General features: G+C 42.9%; 1 protein-coding gene across 3 annotated transcripts in view; it reads left to right on the top strand.

The window, feature by feature from the left end:
- The first annotated feature begins 1,870 nt into the window (after window positions 1–1,870).
- ATP8A1 (ATPase phospholipid transporting 8A1) overlaps window positions 1,871–16,207 on the top strand; it is a 118,072-nt gene continuing 103,735 nt past the window's right edge. The window contains exons 1-3 of one of the 3 annotated variants that reach the window (XM_040594824.1): window positions 1,871–2,026; window positions 12,597–12,711; window positions 14,564–14,663. In XM_040594824.1, the coding sequence (XP_040450758.1) occupies window positions 1,978–2,026; window positions 12,597–12,711; window positions 14,564–14,663 (264 nt within the window). In that variant the 5' untranslated portion in view covers window positions 1,871–1,977. The remainder of the gene's footprint in view (window positions 2,027–12,596; window positions 12,712–14,563; window positions 14,664–16,207) is intronic. The other 2 variants (XM_040594814.1, XM_040594833.1) reach the window with 2 other exon arrangements.

Below are 16,207 nucleotides of genomic sequence, written 5' to 3'. Positions count from 1 at the left end.
TCAGGCTTCAGTGGAATCTCAACAGAAAACTAGAAGCTGTTTTGTACAGAAAGTAATTTGCATCAGCCAAGCCTCTGCCCACGGCTGACTGACATACACTGGGTATTTTTTAAAACTGCATGTTATTTCCAGGCATTTTGTTTTTCCAGTAAAAAAAGCATAAAGAGAGCTCTTTCTACAGTCTTTGTTTCTGGTTCAGAAAAAACACCCCAACAAACACAAAAACACAAACAGCCCACACAGACTGCTGCATAGGATGATGCAGAAGAGCATTCTCTTTTGAAGAGGAGTCTCCAGCAGCTTTTCTGGCCCACGGCTTGGAGAAAAGAAAAAAAAAAAAAAAAGAAAAAGAAAAAAAAAAAAGCTGCATTTATTTCCCAATGCAGTCTTCTGTGAAGCAAAGTATTCCTTTTTCCTGGTATCGCAGCTCAGCATTTAAGAAAAACAAATGATGGGTTCACTTTTCTCCATAAATGAAGTGATTCTTAATCAATTTACAGAAATAAAATTTATATCATTTTATCAAACAAAGGGTCTGAGACTGTTGCTAAGAAAGACTGTATGTATGTTATTTTCTCACAGCATGTATGTATGCCCTGTAAAGAAATCACCAACGATATCACATCCATAATCTGTTATGTACTTTCTGGAGGACACAATGGTGGCCTTTAGTGCACGCGTCAGCCTGAAATCCTCTCAAGATTCATGGGACAACAGTAGCTTTATTCTATTTCATAACTTCCATCATCTTGCAGTCAGTACACTTCATGCCTGACTGAAATGGATGCACAACATAATTGTGCTAAGAAAAGCTACCTCCAAATCCTATCACCTTTCCTATTTTCTGCTCCACCCCATTTTTACTGTGACTGTTTTTACCGAGACATAGGTACAACGTGCCAGAGACACATTGCTCAGCCTGTTGCAGGCACCCAAGTGTCACGTTAACAGTCTGGAAGCAAAATTGCCGCTGTTGCTTCAGCCTGAGGCACCTGCGGCTGGGACCTCCTTCCCACCAGCCCACACGGACGGGGAGCCTGGATTCACACTGACTCAGGGCTGTCAAACCGCGGCACTCTGACTTACGAGGTTAAAAATAAAAAGCTGGGCGAGAGCTTGAAAGCTGCCGGTCAAACCGAGCGGAGCAGCACCAACCCTCGCCCCCCTGAACGAGGGCTTTAGAGCAACGTTTTAAATTCCCTCTCCGGATCGGCGCCTCCCGCCCCTCACCGCGCCCTTCGCCCCATTCGCGCCTCCCGAGGCTGCCCAGGAGCGCCCTCGGCACCAACCGACCCCGGCCAGCCCCGCAGGCTCCCCCGCCGGGCCTGCCGCCCTCGGCGCCCCGACCGCCCCCGCCGCCGGGCCGCGCCGCCCCGACACGCCTGCACCGCCCGAGGGTCGTCGCCCTCGGCACCCCGCCACTTCCCGCCCCGCCGAGGCTGAGCTCCGCCGCCCGCACACCGACCGCCTGCCGCCCGGGCCGCTGCGCACGGAGGCACCGGGCGAGCTCCCCCCCGCCCGCCTTTAGAGCGGGGCAGCGGCCCTGAGCTCGGCGCGTTCCATTCCTCTCTCCCCGTGGGGTGGGGGGCACATCGGAACGCCGTCGCTCGCTGCAGAAGGGGCACGTAAACGGCCCGCAGTGTCGGTGCCCGCTGAGGCGCAGCGTCCCCGCACGCCTGTGCCCGAGGGGGGGCGGGAGATGGCGGCGGGAGGGCGCGGGACGGGGCGGGGGGGGGGGGCGGAGTTGGTAGGTTCCGGAGGGGGCCGGCGAGCGCGGAGCGCTGGCGCCGCGGCTGTCAGTTCGGCGCGGCGCCGCGGGCGGAGGGAGGCGCAGCCGGGGCGCGAGCTTGCCGCCTCGGGCTGCCGGGGGGGGCCGCTGCCGGGGGGGGCCGCTGCCGGCACCCGCCGCCCTCGGCCCGGGCCGCGGCAGGTGCAGGGCGCGCAGGCGGCCGCGCCGAGGCCGCCCGCCCGGCGGCGATGCCGGCGGTGCAGAAGACCGTGTCGGAGATCCGCTCCCGCGCAGAGGGTAAGTGCCACCCGGCGCCCGCCCGTCTCCGCCCGCAGCGGGGAACGGGGACGGGGGACCCGGCCGGCGCTCCGGCACCCTCCGGCGCGGAGCCGCGGCGGGGTCTGCGCCGCCTGGCCGGGAGGGGGCGGCGTGGAAATGAGGCGGCGGGAGCCGGTGTCGCGCCGGCGGCTGCAACGCCGCCCGCCGCGCTGCGCCGCGCCGCCGCTCACCGCGGCCTCCGGTGGCGCCGCGACCCCCGGCGGGGCTGCGCCGGCGGGTGCTCGCCGCGGCAGGGCATCGGCCCCAGCGGCTGGGGCGTGAGCGTCGCCGGCGGCGGCGGTGTTCTCCGGGGGGTCTCGTATGCGTGGCCGTGCGTTGGCCCCGGGGCGGCGGGCCCCCGGGCAGCGGATCCCGAGCAGAGGATCCCCGGGCAGCGCGCTGCGCGGCAGCCAGGCCGCCTCCCGGGGCGGGCGCTGTTGTGTTGTGCCCGGTGTGTCCGGGCGCAGGGCCCGCGGCCCCCAGCGGCGGGCGGGGGGAGGCGGCGGCTCAGGGCCCGGCGTGCCCGCCCTGGGAGCGGGTCGGCATACCCCGGCTGCGTGGGGTCCGCCGGTGTACGCGGGTCGTCAGAAATCCGCGTTTCTCACGCGGGGAATGTGCCTGAGAGCATCACACCGTGCTGATGCTTTGTGCCTAGCTACGGCTTAGGATTGCTCAGCCTGCAGATGACAACATGTTAAGAGCTGCCTTGTAAAAAGAGTCGCTGCAGTGCAATTGTGTTAATAGAGTATTTATTGCATGCAAAAGTAAAATCTGAAGTCGGCGATACCAAAGCAGCGGTCTGTTGGGACAGCTTATGGTTTCCAGCTGCCGCAGGTAATGCTGCCAGCGGCACTGTAAATGACGCATGCTTCCCCTGGCAGGTACGCAGGTTTTATCCTTTTGTCTGGAAGTTTTCGTGCTGAAACCATTACATCTGGTTCATGATTTTTTTGGCTTTGTTTGGCCATATAGGGAGGTGGAAACTTTCTCCCTCTCTTTCTTCCTCTTTCCAAACAAATCATATTTTGTTTGTTGTACGAAGAGCAGGAAGAAGTATAGATTGGAAATAGGCTGTTATCTTGATGCTCTTTTCTGTTTCTCCCTCGTTACATGCTTTCTTCCCCCAAAAGTAGGTTTGTAGGAGGTCTGGCTCTGCCTCTACCTAGGAAACGTTAACTGGCCAAGAAATAGAAGAACGCATCTTTCTAAGCATAAATGAAGAAGGTACATCCTTCCAGGGACGCTTTTGAAATGCATTTACAACCAGAGCAGCCATGCTGCTATACCCACAGTGATTAGTAGGTGTGTGTAATGGGGCTAGTTAAATGTCCAGATTTTTAGTGCTTAACTTCAGTTCCTTTCCAGTTATTCTTTTTCCAGACAGTTAGTTTTCACTGCAAGCTTAGCACAGATAAATCATGAAGATTGATGCTGTCTTTAAAATTATCTAAGTACAGGATCCTTAATTGTTTTTAAATGAACAAATGTTATGTTACCTAAAGGTAAATGTCAATCTAAGATGTGCAGATGCAGTAAAAGGGGGGAAAAAAAGGCCCAAATGCCTAGCTTATTTGAATAGTGTTCAAGATTGGATGACTATAGAACAGTTGAATACAGGGTTAAGAGGGTTCTCAAAAACACTTTCTTTAGGACTGAAAATAGGTATGAAACTTATTTTAAGAAACCTAACTTTCAGAAAATTACGTGATAGTTTTTCATCGTAGCAGTGGAGTTATTGACTTGTATTATCCTATATTATAGTATTACTAAAAAATAATTTTTAAATGCTACTGTTTTCTTAATCTTAATATGATGCCTAGTAGTTAATTTTAATAATTTTCAGTTCAATTTATTTATACTCACTTCATTCACAACAACATTCATAACAACTACAGTGCAAAGTTGTTGTTACTGGCAGGGTCCCTCTATGTTCTTTGAAAGTCAGTGGTAATGCTGTAGTCACAAACAGCATGTCACAAAATGAGACCGTTCCTTAGGGCAGGGGTCCTCAAACTTTTTAACCGGGGGCCCAGCGCGCGGATGCAGTGGCAGGCAGCCACCTGCGGCTGCTTGGTTCCCCCCCAACCCCCCGGGGTGGGGGTTGGGGGGGGTCTGTAAATACCGGGGGCTGGATCGAGGACCCTGGGGGGCCATACCTGGCCCGCGGGCCGTAGTTTGAGGACCCCTGCCTTAGAGTATCCTAAGACTTGTGGGGATCTGATAGACAAGCTTAATACTACTTCCCTTATTCGAGAATTTTTGTATTGTGTCACTGAGATTAAAACCTCATTTTTTTCTCCTGTGACTGCAGCAAGTAATTTCTGCTTCAGAGGCCTTTTTCCATGGATCATGAGCTACCTTATCAGGCTGGACTGTCTTGACATCATCTTAGAACTGAGCTCTCTGACATGGAGAGATAGTATGTAATAATAGACAAAATCAGCTGTTGTGCTTGGATGAAATAAACTAGGTCCAAACTGTCAGAACAATGCGCACAGGTATCATTCTTAAGAATTGTTCGACAGTTGCACACTACAGTCTGTAGATTATTACAAAATAAAAATTGTAGGTGTTTGCATGCTTGTAAGACAGTATGTAACCTGCATAGAGAAAATAACTTGGTTTAAAAGGAGCTACTGGTTTTCTGGCATTCTTCCAAACCTCTGCAGGTTCTTATGCTCTTCATGGTTGATGAAAGATAACCAGGCATGGTTATAACTTTTTTTTTTTTAATAGATTTTGTGCCTATGATTCCTGTTGCAAAGAACACCTGCAGTTCACCATAAGCCTAGGAAATGCTACAGTTCTGAAGTGGTACGTGTATCGATAAAATCTTGCTCAAGGCATGAAAGATCTGGCCCTCCTAAACAAACTTAGGAAATCACTACATGTGTTTTTGCCAGCAGTAACCTTTATTCAGAATTGTACCTGGGCTTCAGACATTTGGTGTTGTGGAAGTAGCATTGGTGTCATCTATTCTGCAGTTGCAAAACACGTGGGGAATTCTTGAGTAGTGTAGCCTACATCTAGCTTTATTAAATACAGTAATCAACCATGGGGTTTTTTAGCTATATATAGCTGCACAGTTAATACATGCATCTATTAAATAATATGAAATGGAGTAATTTGAAGCATTTTATTTCTTTTGAGAGACTCCGGGAGAGTGGATTTGTAGTTGGCAGATCTTATCAGGGTTCTCTGCAGCATTAATGCTTTTCATCCATGTGTTCATGGAGTTCAGTGAATTATATCGGATTGTTGAGAATGGGCAGAGTTTTGAGGTACCATGATACTGCCTGCCAAAACAGTAGGTAATAACTAGTTCTTCTTATTAGTAGAGGTAAGTGCCTGTATGAGAACTAGGTGAAGCTGAACCTTCTGCGTGATGAGATGACTTCCAAGAGAGAGTGTTTCAAAATTCTGTAATAGTCTTCAGCAGACCATCTGTTTTTATATCCTTAGGTGTTTCTGCTCATGGACTACAGGACTATATAGCATTTTACTAGATGTAGTGCTCATTATAGTCACTTGTGCCTGTCTTTCTGCCAAGTCTGTTTTGTAGACTTTTAGATCCTAGTGACTCACAATGGGGAAAAAGACTGGTCTAGTTCTAGCACAGGCTTGGCCATCTCAGCGGTACCAGCCTATTCAAGTAGGTCATTCCCATTCCCTTCTGTGCTCTGATGCCTCAGAAGGACAGACTGATGGATCAGGTTCCTACTGGCTGTTCTGTCATTGAAGATCTATCACAGTGTTATGACAAATTCCTGATCCTAACATCCTTTTCTTAATGATACCCTCCTCAAACTGCTGCTTTCTTTAGGAGTGCGAGCAAGCAGACTTACTGTTCTGGTTTCAGCTAGGAAGAGTTAATTTTATTGCTGGTAGCTGGTTGTAGTGCTGTGGATGAGATTAATGTTGATAGCACACTGATGTTTTAGTTGTTGCTGAGCAGTGCTTACACAAAGTCAAGGACTCTTCAGCTTCTCATACTACCCTGCTAGCCAAGTAGGCTGGGGATGCACAAAAAGCTGGGAGGGGACACAGCCAGGGAAGCAGACCTAAATTACCCAGAGGGATATTCCATATCATGTAACGTTGTGCTGAACAATAAAACTGGGGGGAGTTGGCTGAGGGCCATCAATCACTGCTTGGGGACTGGCAGGGCATCGGTCAGCGGGTAGTTAGCGATTGCATTGTGCATCACTTGTTTTGTATATTCTTTTATCATTATTACTGTTTTCCCTTCCTTTCTGTCCTATTAAGCTGTCTTTATTTCAACGCACAAGTTTTACTTTTTTTCTGAATCTCTTCCCACTGTGGGCAGTGAGTGAATGGCTGTGTGGTGTTCAGCTGCCTGCCAGGTTAAGCCACAACACTTATTCATGTAAGAGGTTCTTGGCTACAGCACCAACTTTCAAAGCTTTTCAATGCTGTGCTTTGAAAATAAAGAAGATATTTTTAATGATTAAGGGAAGTGCACTGAAGCCCTTCTGGTGATTTTTTTTTTTTCCCTCCCTTTCTTTCCATATTGCAGTCTATCTGTATTTGTCCATTTCTTGTAATGAAAACGAGACTAAACTGTTAAACTACCCTACCTAAAGGAAAAATTGGATCTATGGAAAATATTTGGGCAGCGTTTACTCTTTAGAATTTATTGTTGTTGTTTTACTAATTCAGCAACGTTTCAATCCAAACTGGTTTAGGAAGAGCCCCTACAAATATTGTGTTCTTCCAAATATATTTTGGAAACAAAATACGGTCTTTAATGGGTTCTCTTGTTGGAGAAAGCTCAGGGTGGTTATTTGGGGGCTTTTTTGTTTGTTTCATTGGTTACATGTTTATTTGAGCTTTGTTGTTGATGTTATTTTTGTTGGCAAAACTGAAAACATGTATTCTGTGCAAAACCAAACATTTTGCCATGACTTGTTTTTTTTCAGTTACAGCTTGTACTCTGGGAAGTAACTACCCAGTCTCCATATTCTCAGAGCTGATAGCAATTCTGTCTCCCATTTTTTTCTTGCTTTTTCCTACTCTTGTGTATAATTTACTTCCATTCTTTAATTTTGAACAGATTGTAGGAAATCCTGAACCAAAACCTTGGTTATTTATTGAGTGACTTTGAATGAAATTTGTGGTGCATTGTGGTTATCCATCAACAATTTCCGAATTCGTTGTTCTGCCAGCAAATAACATTCAGAGTGTAGAACAAAATGTTATATACAGTTTTTCTAGTTTATGCAACAGCTTTGTAAATTAACTTTTTGATTAAGGCAACAGTTTCATTCCTTTGATATTGAAGTACATATTTTTATGGGGTTTGGCCCTGTATTGACATAACAATAATCAAATGATATTATCAGAAAGTGTGATTCTGAATATTAAGAGAAATTAGTTTTGAAACTTGCCATTTGTTCGTAATAAGTTGTGAGAGTAGTATGATGTGGTGGCATTTCCTATTCTTTTTAAAGTGCTGATTTTCAAGTCAAATGCTTTTCTGTCAGTGTGGGCATGTAAGAACGTATGTCTTAGGATCTGTTTGATAATTCAACTGTCGATAAATGTCAGCTCAACTCTGGTTAAATATCAGCAATGTTGCAAGCCACAGCAGAGTAAGAAGAGTCTTGGAATATATTCGTTCTTCGGCCTGAATGGCAGGTCTTACTAGTACAGCATCACAGTTCCTGTCTGAAACGTGGTAGTTGCTGGTTTATTCTTGCTAGATATAAGACTTCAAAATTATTACTGAGAGGTATTTCATTGAGAGGTATTTCAGAACTTGTTGTGGCCTTTAGGCCAAAAAGGGTGATACTACTTTTAATTTTAAGCCCTGGAACAATGCTTTTCTGATAGCTTAGTGTAATGAACAAACAAGAAACGAGTTAGGTGGACATCAGTTGAACACCTGTAACACAGCAGTAACTACACTTCTTTTTTTTTTTTAAGAGATTAGAGTGATTGTTTCATCTGAAGTTCTTACTTTTATACTTCACACTGATGTTTCATAATAAGAATTTTCTAACAACTAATGCTTTTCTGTTGTCTCTGCATGTGTTCTGGAATTTTTGTTCTTCCTGTCTGGTTTCTATATGTCAGGTTTTTGTATCTTTTTGTGTGTCAGCTTTCCAAATGTTTGGGTCAGCGCTCTTCTGTTGTCTTGGCACCTTCTACTGAGTTACTGAAGGGCAACCAACTCTTTCATTCTTGCTGTGTGTTAAATGCATCCTTTCAAACACACTTTTATCAAAAATATAACTACTTTCTCCAAGAGATGATCTGGTAATATTTCCCTTCTGTTGTTAAATATGGGCATGTTTTTATTTGTTCCTGCAGTTAGTTGCAGACAATATTTTTATAACAGGCCAGCTTCTGCTTATTTGATTAACAGGCTGAGTTTATACAAATTGGTTTGATGCTAATGCATCCTCACTTCTGGAGGAAGAATATAGCACTTGGTAGTTTCTTTGTTGCAAAGTCCTGAACTTTATGTAGGCGTGCTGCACTGATGTGTGAGACCTTATCTTAGGTTAGTCAGCAGTTAAGCTCTAGCTTATAGTTTGGGTTTTTAAAATTTCATAGAAACGTAGTCCTTAAAAGGTTTGAGATGTAATGCATAAGTTTTTAGATATTTTTGTGTATGTGTATACACATACAGACAAATACACAAACAGGGAAGAAAAACTATCTCCCCGATACTGAGCTTTGTGTGTCAGTTAGATTCACTAGAGTACACAGACCTATTACAAAGTTTAGGCAGGGAGGTGATGGGACATGTGTGACCTTTAAAGCTTTCAGGGTAGTATAATGCACCTAGTGTAGGAGAGCTGGTTTTACTGAAGCTGCAGAGTATAAAGGGCTATGTGTGAGGCTCAGAACTTAACTCCTAAGATTGCTTTTTAAGTGAAAATTGGGGGGAAAAACAGAGTTAATTCAAGGTAGTAGGAAGTGAGGTAATGAATGTTTATGAAGCTCCTCAGCACCTTTTGGCTGTCATTTTGATTAAAGGAGAACAAATAAATGCTGTAATACTGATATATGAAAATAAATGTCTATAGTTTGGCAGTTTGTTTAACAAACAGGTAATATATAGTGTTTAATGCCTGCTAACACTTGCTTTAATTCTATCATTGTCAGGCTTATACTGGCATAAGTTTTTAAATGAATGTTTTAAAATTGAAGTAGTACATTCCACAAACATGTAAACTCTTTCCTTATTTCCTGAACTTAGTCAGGCTAGGTTGGTACTGCTGGCACAATAGTTTCCAAATTTTCCACCCAAGTGCTGTCACAGGAGCCGTATTTCGTGTTTGCTCCTTCATCAAGCAACTAGACTTTTAAGTGTCCTATACCCAGAATGAAGGTGAGCTCACCATGTGATGGGTTAGGGCTCAGTCAGGTAAAAACATGTGACTGGATGTGCACCTGCAGTTTGACTGAAAACCTAGTTTTCTTAAAGATGTAGCTGTATCCAGTTGTGTTATAGGTATGTATGCTTATGGAATTGTGTGCTGGAGGTTGTTTGTAGCCAGTTGTATGATGGTTGTCACTCCAAGGAGGGGTTATGACAAGGAATAGGAAATTGCCTGCTTAGTCTGCCACGTACACCTGTGTGGTTCCTTGAGTCAGGGAGTATTGTGTGGGCACCTGTTCAGGTGGGCCCACTCTGTTAGGCTGGCTGCCCTTCCTCTGAAGGGTCTTCTTGAGACACATACTGAAGTTTGAATAGAAGTGTGTTATATATGTGCCTTCCATTAGGGGAATTGGAAGGAAAGAAACAGAGCAATTGTAGTGGTTGAATGTAGTACTGGGGATTTCCCCCACTGAAATAGAATCTGTGAATTCTGAATGGCAAATGGCATGATATTACAAGTTTCCACTGAGTCTTTGCACAATGTGTGGAGACTTGTCCTTGCAAGGTGGTGTCTGAAATGTACGTTCTGGATATAATGAGTAAGAGGCTATGTAGCGGGCCAGTGGACTGGAGGATGACTTGCGTTTTGCATAACCTGTTTGTAGGGATGTATAGAACATGCTAGAAACAAGCTTTTAAATTAAGGCTTTGCCTGAAAACTATCTTTGACATGCATATGCATTCTGATGTATTCAGTTGCATTCTAGCATTTTTTTTCTATGTATCTTTCTGATTTGGTATACAGAATGAGCGGTGCTTATTTAAGAAGCAGCTATACACACATAGATTATTGTTATAATTTTAAAACTCTTTGGTGATTGATTTATGCCGTACCTGTGTTTACTCTGCAAGCTCTAGCCTGAATAGACTGCTTAGGCCTGTTGGTCATCAACGTAGGAGTGTTTGAAAAAACATCAGTGAAAATTCTTGAGAGAGAATACATTAGTATCCCCTTTTACAGATGAAAGGTGTGATGCAGGTTGGTACAAGATTCCTCATAGTATATAGAAGAATTATTACAAAGCTCAGTTTTCGCTGACTAGTGGAGGCAGTTGCTGGGAGTGTCAGTAAGTCTAACAATACCATTTCAAGTTAAGCAGACATACAATGAAGAATATACTGGTGCCACTTCTGGGAATAATCTGGCTATTGTCATGCAGAAAACTTGTAGCAGCTGAGGGAATGGTGTCCCATTAACCAATGAATGCTTAAGTAGCCTTGGCTTCCAAGGATCACATCCTTCCAGCTCAAGACTGGTCCATCACAATGACCAAGAAATCATGAATTGGCATGAATTAGCAAGGAGCCCCTGACAAAACTCAAGTAAGTATAAAAAGGGAACATGGAAGAGGTGAAAACAGGGACAGGTGACTGAAAAGGAGCATAGAGAGATGGGGTAAGCTAGCAAAGCCAGAGCCTGCTCGGGGTTTAATCTGGTGAGGGGCTTGTAGAAGTCCTTCTTGTTCTCCTTCAGATGTAAGAGCAGGAAGAAGATGACAGTGGAAAATGTGAGCCTGCCTGCTGAATGGGGCAGGGAACCTGGAGGCTAAGGATGCAGAAAAAGATGCAGTATGTTGTATCTTCTCCGCTTTGGTCTCTACTGGTAAAATCAGCCCTCAGGAACCACAGGTTCCTGATACCAACTGGAAAATCTGAAAGAAGAAGAACTTGGTGGAGGAGGAGAAGGTTAAGGAATGCTTAAACTGGGAATACATGAGTCCATGGGATCTGATCAAGTGCATTCATGAGTGTAGAGGGAGATGGTAGGTCTCTTGTTAGGCCACTCTCAGTTATCATTGCAAAGTAAAGATGGTCAGGGGTGGGGGCTGTTCTGGAGGACTGGAAGAATATAATCGATGGCACTGTAGGGTAGTTTACATCATTAGTTTTCTGTGTTTGCTTAGATTCAATTGTGGCAACTAATTTTCTATCAATATTTATCAGAACAGGTGATTTGTGCAAATAAATAGAATTAGTCAATTTAATTTAAAAAAGCTGTACTAGACACATGCTTTTTATATTTAATTTCATTGCTCAGGCATCATCTTGGTGAAATGTTTTTCTGCCACTGAGATTAATGGTTAAATTTTCACAAAGTTTTGTAAGAAATTTACCTGCTCTAAATTTACCTACTCTAAATTGTTACAATACCACTGGGCTGTGTGTGTGTAACACTAGTTTAAAAGAAGGACAAAGGGGAAAGTGTGTTATGTGTATATTGGACGGTCAGTGAGTGATGAGCAATTGTATTGTGCATCACTTTGTGGTGTTTTTGTTTTGTTTTCTTGGGTTTTATTTCTCTCTCCCTCTGCTTTTTTTTACAATTATTATTGTTACTAGTATTTATTTATTTTTACTTTATTTCAATTATTACACTGTTCTTATCCCTACCCACATGTTTAACCTTTTTGCAATTCTCCCCATCCCACCGTGCAGGAGGGGGAGGGCATGTGAGTGGCTGAGTAGTTGCTGGCTGGGGTTAAACCATGACAACAATATAGAGATATTCTGAGGTTTTAATGCTTATTTACCAGATAACTATATTTTTCGTTACATGTTGCTTAGAATTTCTGGTATTACTGGTATATTCCTGAACTTCTTGCCTTTTTCTTGTGTTAGTGTTAATATTTTTCTCTTGGTGTCTTCCTTTTAAAATATTTACCTCACTACTGGAATTAATTTCTGAAATTCTGCAGTTTTTAACTCGAGATCACTCAGCTGGGAGAGATGGATGAGACTGACCTTTTTTGGGTTTGAGTTCTCCCTGTCTCCCCCCATCTTTTCCTGCCCACCCCACCCCTAAAACGCTCACTTCTGGGTTCAAGTGCATCAGTTGACAAATAAAAAAATAAAAAAAATTCATATTGCTATGAAGTTGCGCAAGCTATTTAAATGTACTCATGAATTCAGTAGATTTTACATTTATTATTCGTAATCATAGTTTTACAAAACATCTTGACTATATATTTTTTAAATTTTTATGTTTTTTAAATGATCATTACTTGTGAGAATTGTGAAGGTATTGAGTTAATATTCACAATAGATGTATTATTTTGTCATGAGATGCCTTGAATCTTGTGTATGTGTCTGTATATATATATTTCTGTTTATATGGAAAATCATGGTGTGTTTTTACAGGGTATGAGAAGACAGACGATGTTTCAGAGAAAACTTCTCTAGCTGATCAAGAGGAACTGAGAACTATATTCATCAATCAGCCTCAGCTAACTAAATTCTGCAATAATCATGTCAGGTATTAACAAGTGGTTTTTGTTAATACACACTTAATTTCAGAACATTGCATGTTCCATAGCAAAAATGAAGAAAAGATTCTGTTTATTCCACTACTGTAATTTCCTCTGACCACTAATTACAGTCTTGGACTCTGGAGGGGGGAATGAAGTGAAATGAGGAGAGCAGCAGAGCTGCTTCAGTTACAAACCTGACCTTCTGAATTTTTAAGAACAGGGTGGAGAAGGTACGGATGCTTTACTGCTGCACTATCAGCATGTCCCTAGAATATGGATTTCTTCTTCATCTTTCAGTTCAGTTTAAGTTCAGTTCATCTTTTAATTTATTTCTGGTAGCTGGTTGTCAATGCAGGTGTACTTTACTTGAGCATGGCATAGTTTGTGCTTTGGAAACTCTTTGTCTTTTTCATTTAGCCAGTTACAAAGATGCTGTGGTTGCTTATGAAACTAGTTTTGAATTTTAAGTTCAGTCTTTAGGATTCTGCTGATGATTCATGTTGTGGTTGGTTGGTTGTTTTTATTGAATTTTAAGTCAGACACTAAATACCCAGAAGTAATGTATGTTTAGATCATCTGGTAACATCCTCAGTTCTGTTGTTAAAATTCAAAGTAATTGAAGGCAAAGATACCTCTGTCCCAAGTAGGTGTGGTTTTTGAAGTTACCTTTGATAATATGCAGAAATTTTACGGGCATGGAGAATAATGTGGTGAGGTTTTTCCATGAACCTGAGAAACTTTATAATGCTTTTTCTTTGTGTATGCAACTTGTCTTTTCTGTCTTTTGCTTTGTTTTCTTGACAATGTTGAGTTTTTCCCAGGATACGTTCATTCCCTCTTTATATTACTTTGACTTTGCATAAAACAGTCAAATATTACTAACTTTAAAAGGGGTTTAAAATACTCTTACAAGACTTTTGCTTGTAAGTTTCTGGCATGATTATTTTCACCGTTATTGTTTTAGAACCTTATATAGTAGCCTTCTGTTCTTAAACAGAAGGCTGACAGAGAGGTGGGAAGTCAAACATTTTGTGATGATGGCTTAGCAGTGATTATTATGCTAGGATAAACTCTGTCCTGTTCCTCCCGCCTAGCAAAACTACACTTAATATCCAGTATTTATCAGTTAAAAATAAAAAAGTAAACTTTCCATTTAGTGAAGGGGTGTAGGTTTTTACCTTTTAATAGATTTTCATAATTTTAATTATTACTTAAATGCACCATTTCTATTCAGTTGATCCTGTTAGGTTTTTTTGCATTGAATCGTGCAAACTCACATGCAGCGCAGAAGCTCCACAGCTCCTCAAGTCCTGATTTAGCACCCTCCTCATTATGCACAATGTCATACCTCTTTCTCCAAGACTTTTGTCCTAACTGGAGCCGTTGTGCAGCGTTACCTGCCCAGTGTAGGCTGTAGCTTGCAGGGTAGGGTACTTGACTGGGCCTGAGAGCTGCAGGCCTGGGACTTCAACCTGCTTCCTCAACAGCAGTGGTGTAACTGCTTGCCTGCTACCTTTGCTTTATTTTTTTCTTCTCCTCATCACCTGTAATTGAGCAGCAGCAGAACTTGAGTGCTTCCCGCAGAGCAGGCAGAGGTGATGAGGGAAAGTCTTGCCTCACCATGGAAGCTGGTGACAGTCCCTATGGGTGGCAGGTGCTCCCTGGGTTAGCTGGTGCATGGACATGGTCTCTGTACAAGTCTTTTGGTTTCTCTTTTAGCTAAAAGAAATCTGTTTGCTAGCACACAAATCACAAAACGTCCTATTTGAAAGCTTGTGTAACTCGAGAGGGAGATAATACATTTGAAGAATTTTTTGCACTGTAATAATAGCGCATGTTTTTTTCTCTCTTTCTCAGCACTGCAAAGTACAACATAATCACATTCCTGCCAAGGTTCCTTTATTCCCAGTTCAGAAGAGCTGCTAATGCATTTTTTCTTTTTATTGCATTACTCCAGGTAAGATCAACAATAAGATGCTCATGTTTGAAACTTGGGAGAGTATTTATACCACAGACAAGTGTTCTGCAGAGATACTGAGGTGGCTGTACCGTTCTTTCCAAGCTAGTTAGCCTTCAGAATAGCTGTGTTGTGTCGGTGTGCCTTTAATAAATGTTTGGTTTTGTGGGTTTTTTACTCATTGGAGATAACAAAATACACACAAACATTTTTGTGTAAAAGAGGTTAAGTATTGCTGAAATATTGACAGGTGAAAAAGACTGTTGTGACAGAGGAATTGAATTTAAAAATATCTGGCTTACACAGAAAATGTTACGTGCAGTTGGCATTTCTTGTAATGAGTAGTACTGGCTAAAAAGCTGAACTTCATAAACTTTAGTCCTGTAGTCTGTTATGAGGTGCAGGAATTGCAATTGAGGAGAAGTGATTACTTAAGCTTAGAGTGAAGCTGATTAGAATTGAAGTTGAGCCTAGATGAAGAAAAAGCAGTGGAGTCCAGTACTATAGCAGCTATTTCCCATATCCCAGCTGATTAACTGTGCTGGTTAAGAAGAAAGAACAATCTTTTCTATACCACCACTGTAGCTTTATTCAGTATGTTTGTAAAGGGCTATCCCTGACCCAGCTTACTGAGGCTTTTTTTAAGAAGTACAAAATGTTTTGCAGATATATCAGAATATTTTAATTTTGCAGTAGTTCAAGTTTATAAAACAGATTCTAGGTTTTCTGTATACTATTCTATGAATGCAACAGCTGATGGTGAATGAACATTGAACTGTGGACAGGTGCGGTGATAATTACCATTGACTAGTTCTGTATTCCAATCATATTTGATAAAAACACTTTTTCTGCATAATTTCTAGTGCATTTTTAGAAGGTGTTGATGTGTCTGTTGTGGAAGTCATTGTGTTAGGAATTGACATACCAAACAAAAATTACTAAAATACTGGCACATATACTGCCATGTGTAGCTTTTCCTCCCTCACTTCAGATGTTTCAGCAAGTGAGAGTTGATTCCTCTGTGTTTACTCAGGTTTCTTCGCTTCTGCTATAAGTGCTTGGAACATATTCTTAGGATACATCTGCACAGGTAGCTTACACTGTTTTCTAGAGGGTAAAAAAGAATTCTGAAGTTCAGGATTTCATTAGGTTGTCTGCCTGCAAACATGTGGCTTGTAAATAAACATCCTTTTGACCCCATCTGGCATCTCAAGCTAATCCAGTGGTCCAGCAGCTTTTCTTGTCCCACTGTGTACATCAAGCTAGTAGCACAGAGTATGAGGCTTCAGAAGCTGTTTGAGGCTTAGCATGACTCATGACAGGCTGGCAGGTGTGTGCACGGTGAGGAGTTGGAAGGTGAGGAGGTGAAAGGTTAGGACTTACAAGCCCACCATCTCCTATCAGGCTATCAATGAGACTGTACTGGCAGGAGTAAGAAATACGGGGTAATGGAACCAGGGAACAGGGTGGTGCTCCTTTTGCTTTCATATTTTACCTGGAAAATAATACGTAATTGGAATGGGGGAGTTTGGGCATATGCATAG

This window comes from Falco naumanni, chromosome 1 (genome assembly GCF_017639655.2).
Source record: "Falco naumanni isolate bFalNau1 chromosome 1, bFalNau1.pat, whole genome shotgun sequence".
In the NCBI taxonomy this organism is placed as follows: domain Eukaryota; kingdom Metazoa; phylum Chordata; class Aves; order Falconiformes; family Falconidae; genus Falco; species Falco naumanni.
This window is presented reverse-complemented; position numbering and strand designations above follow the sequence as displayed.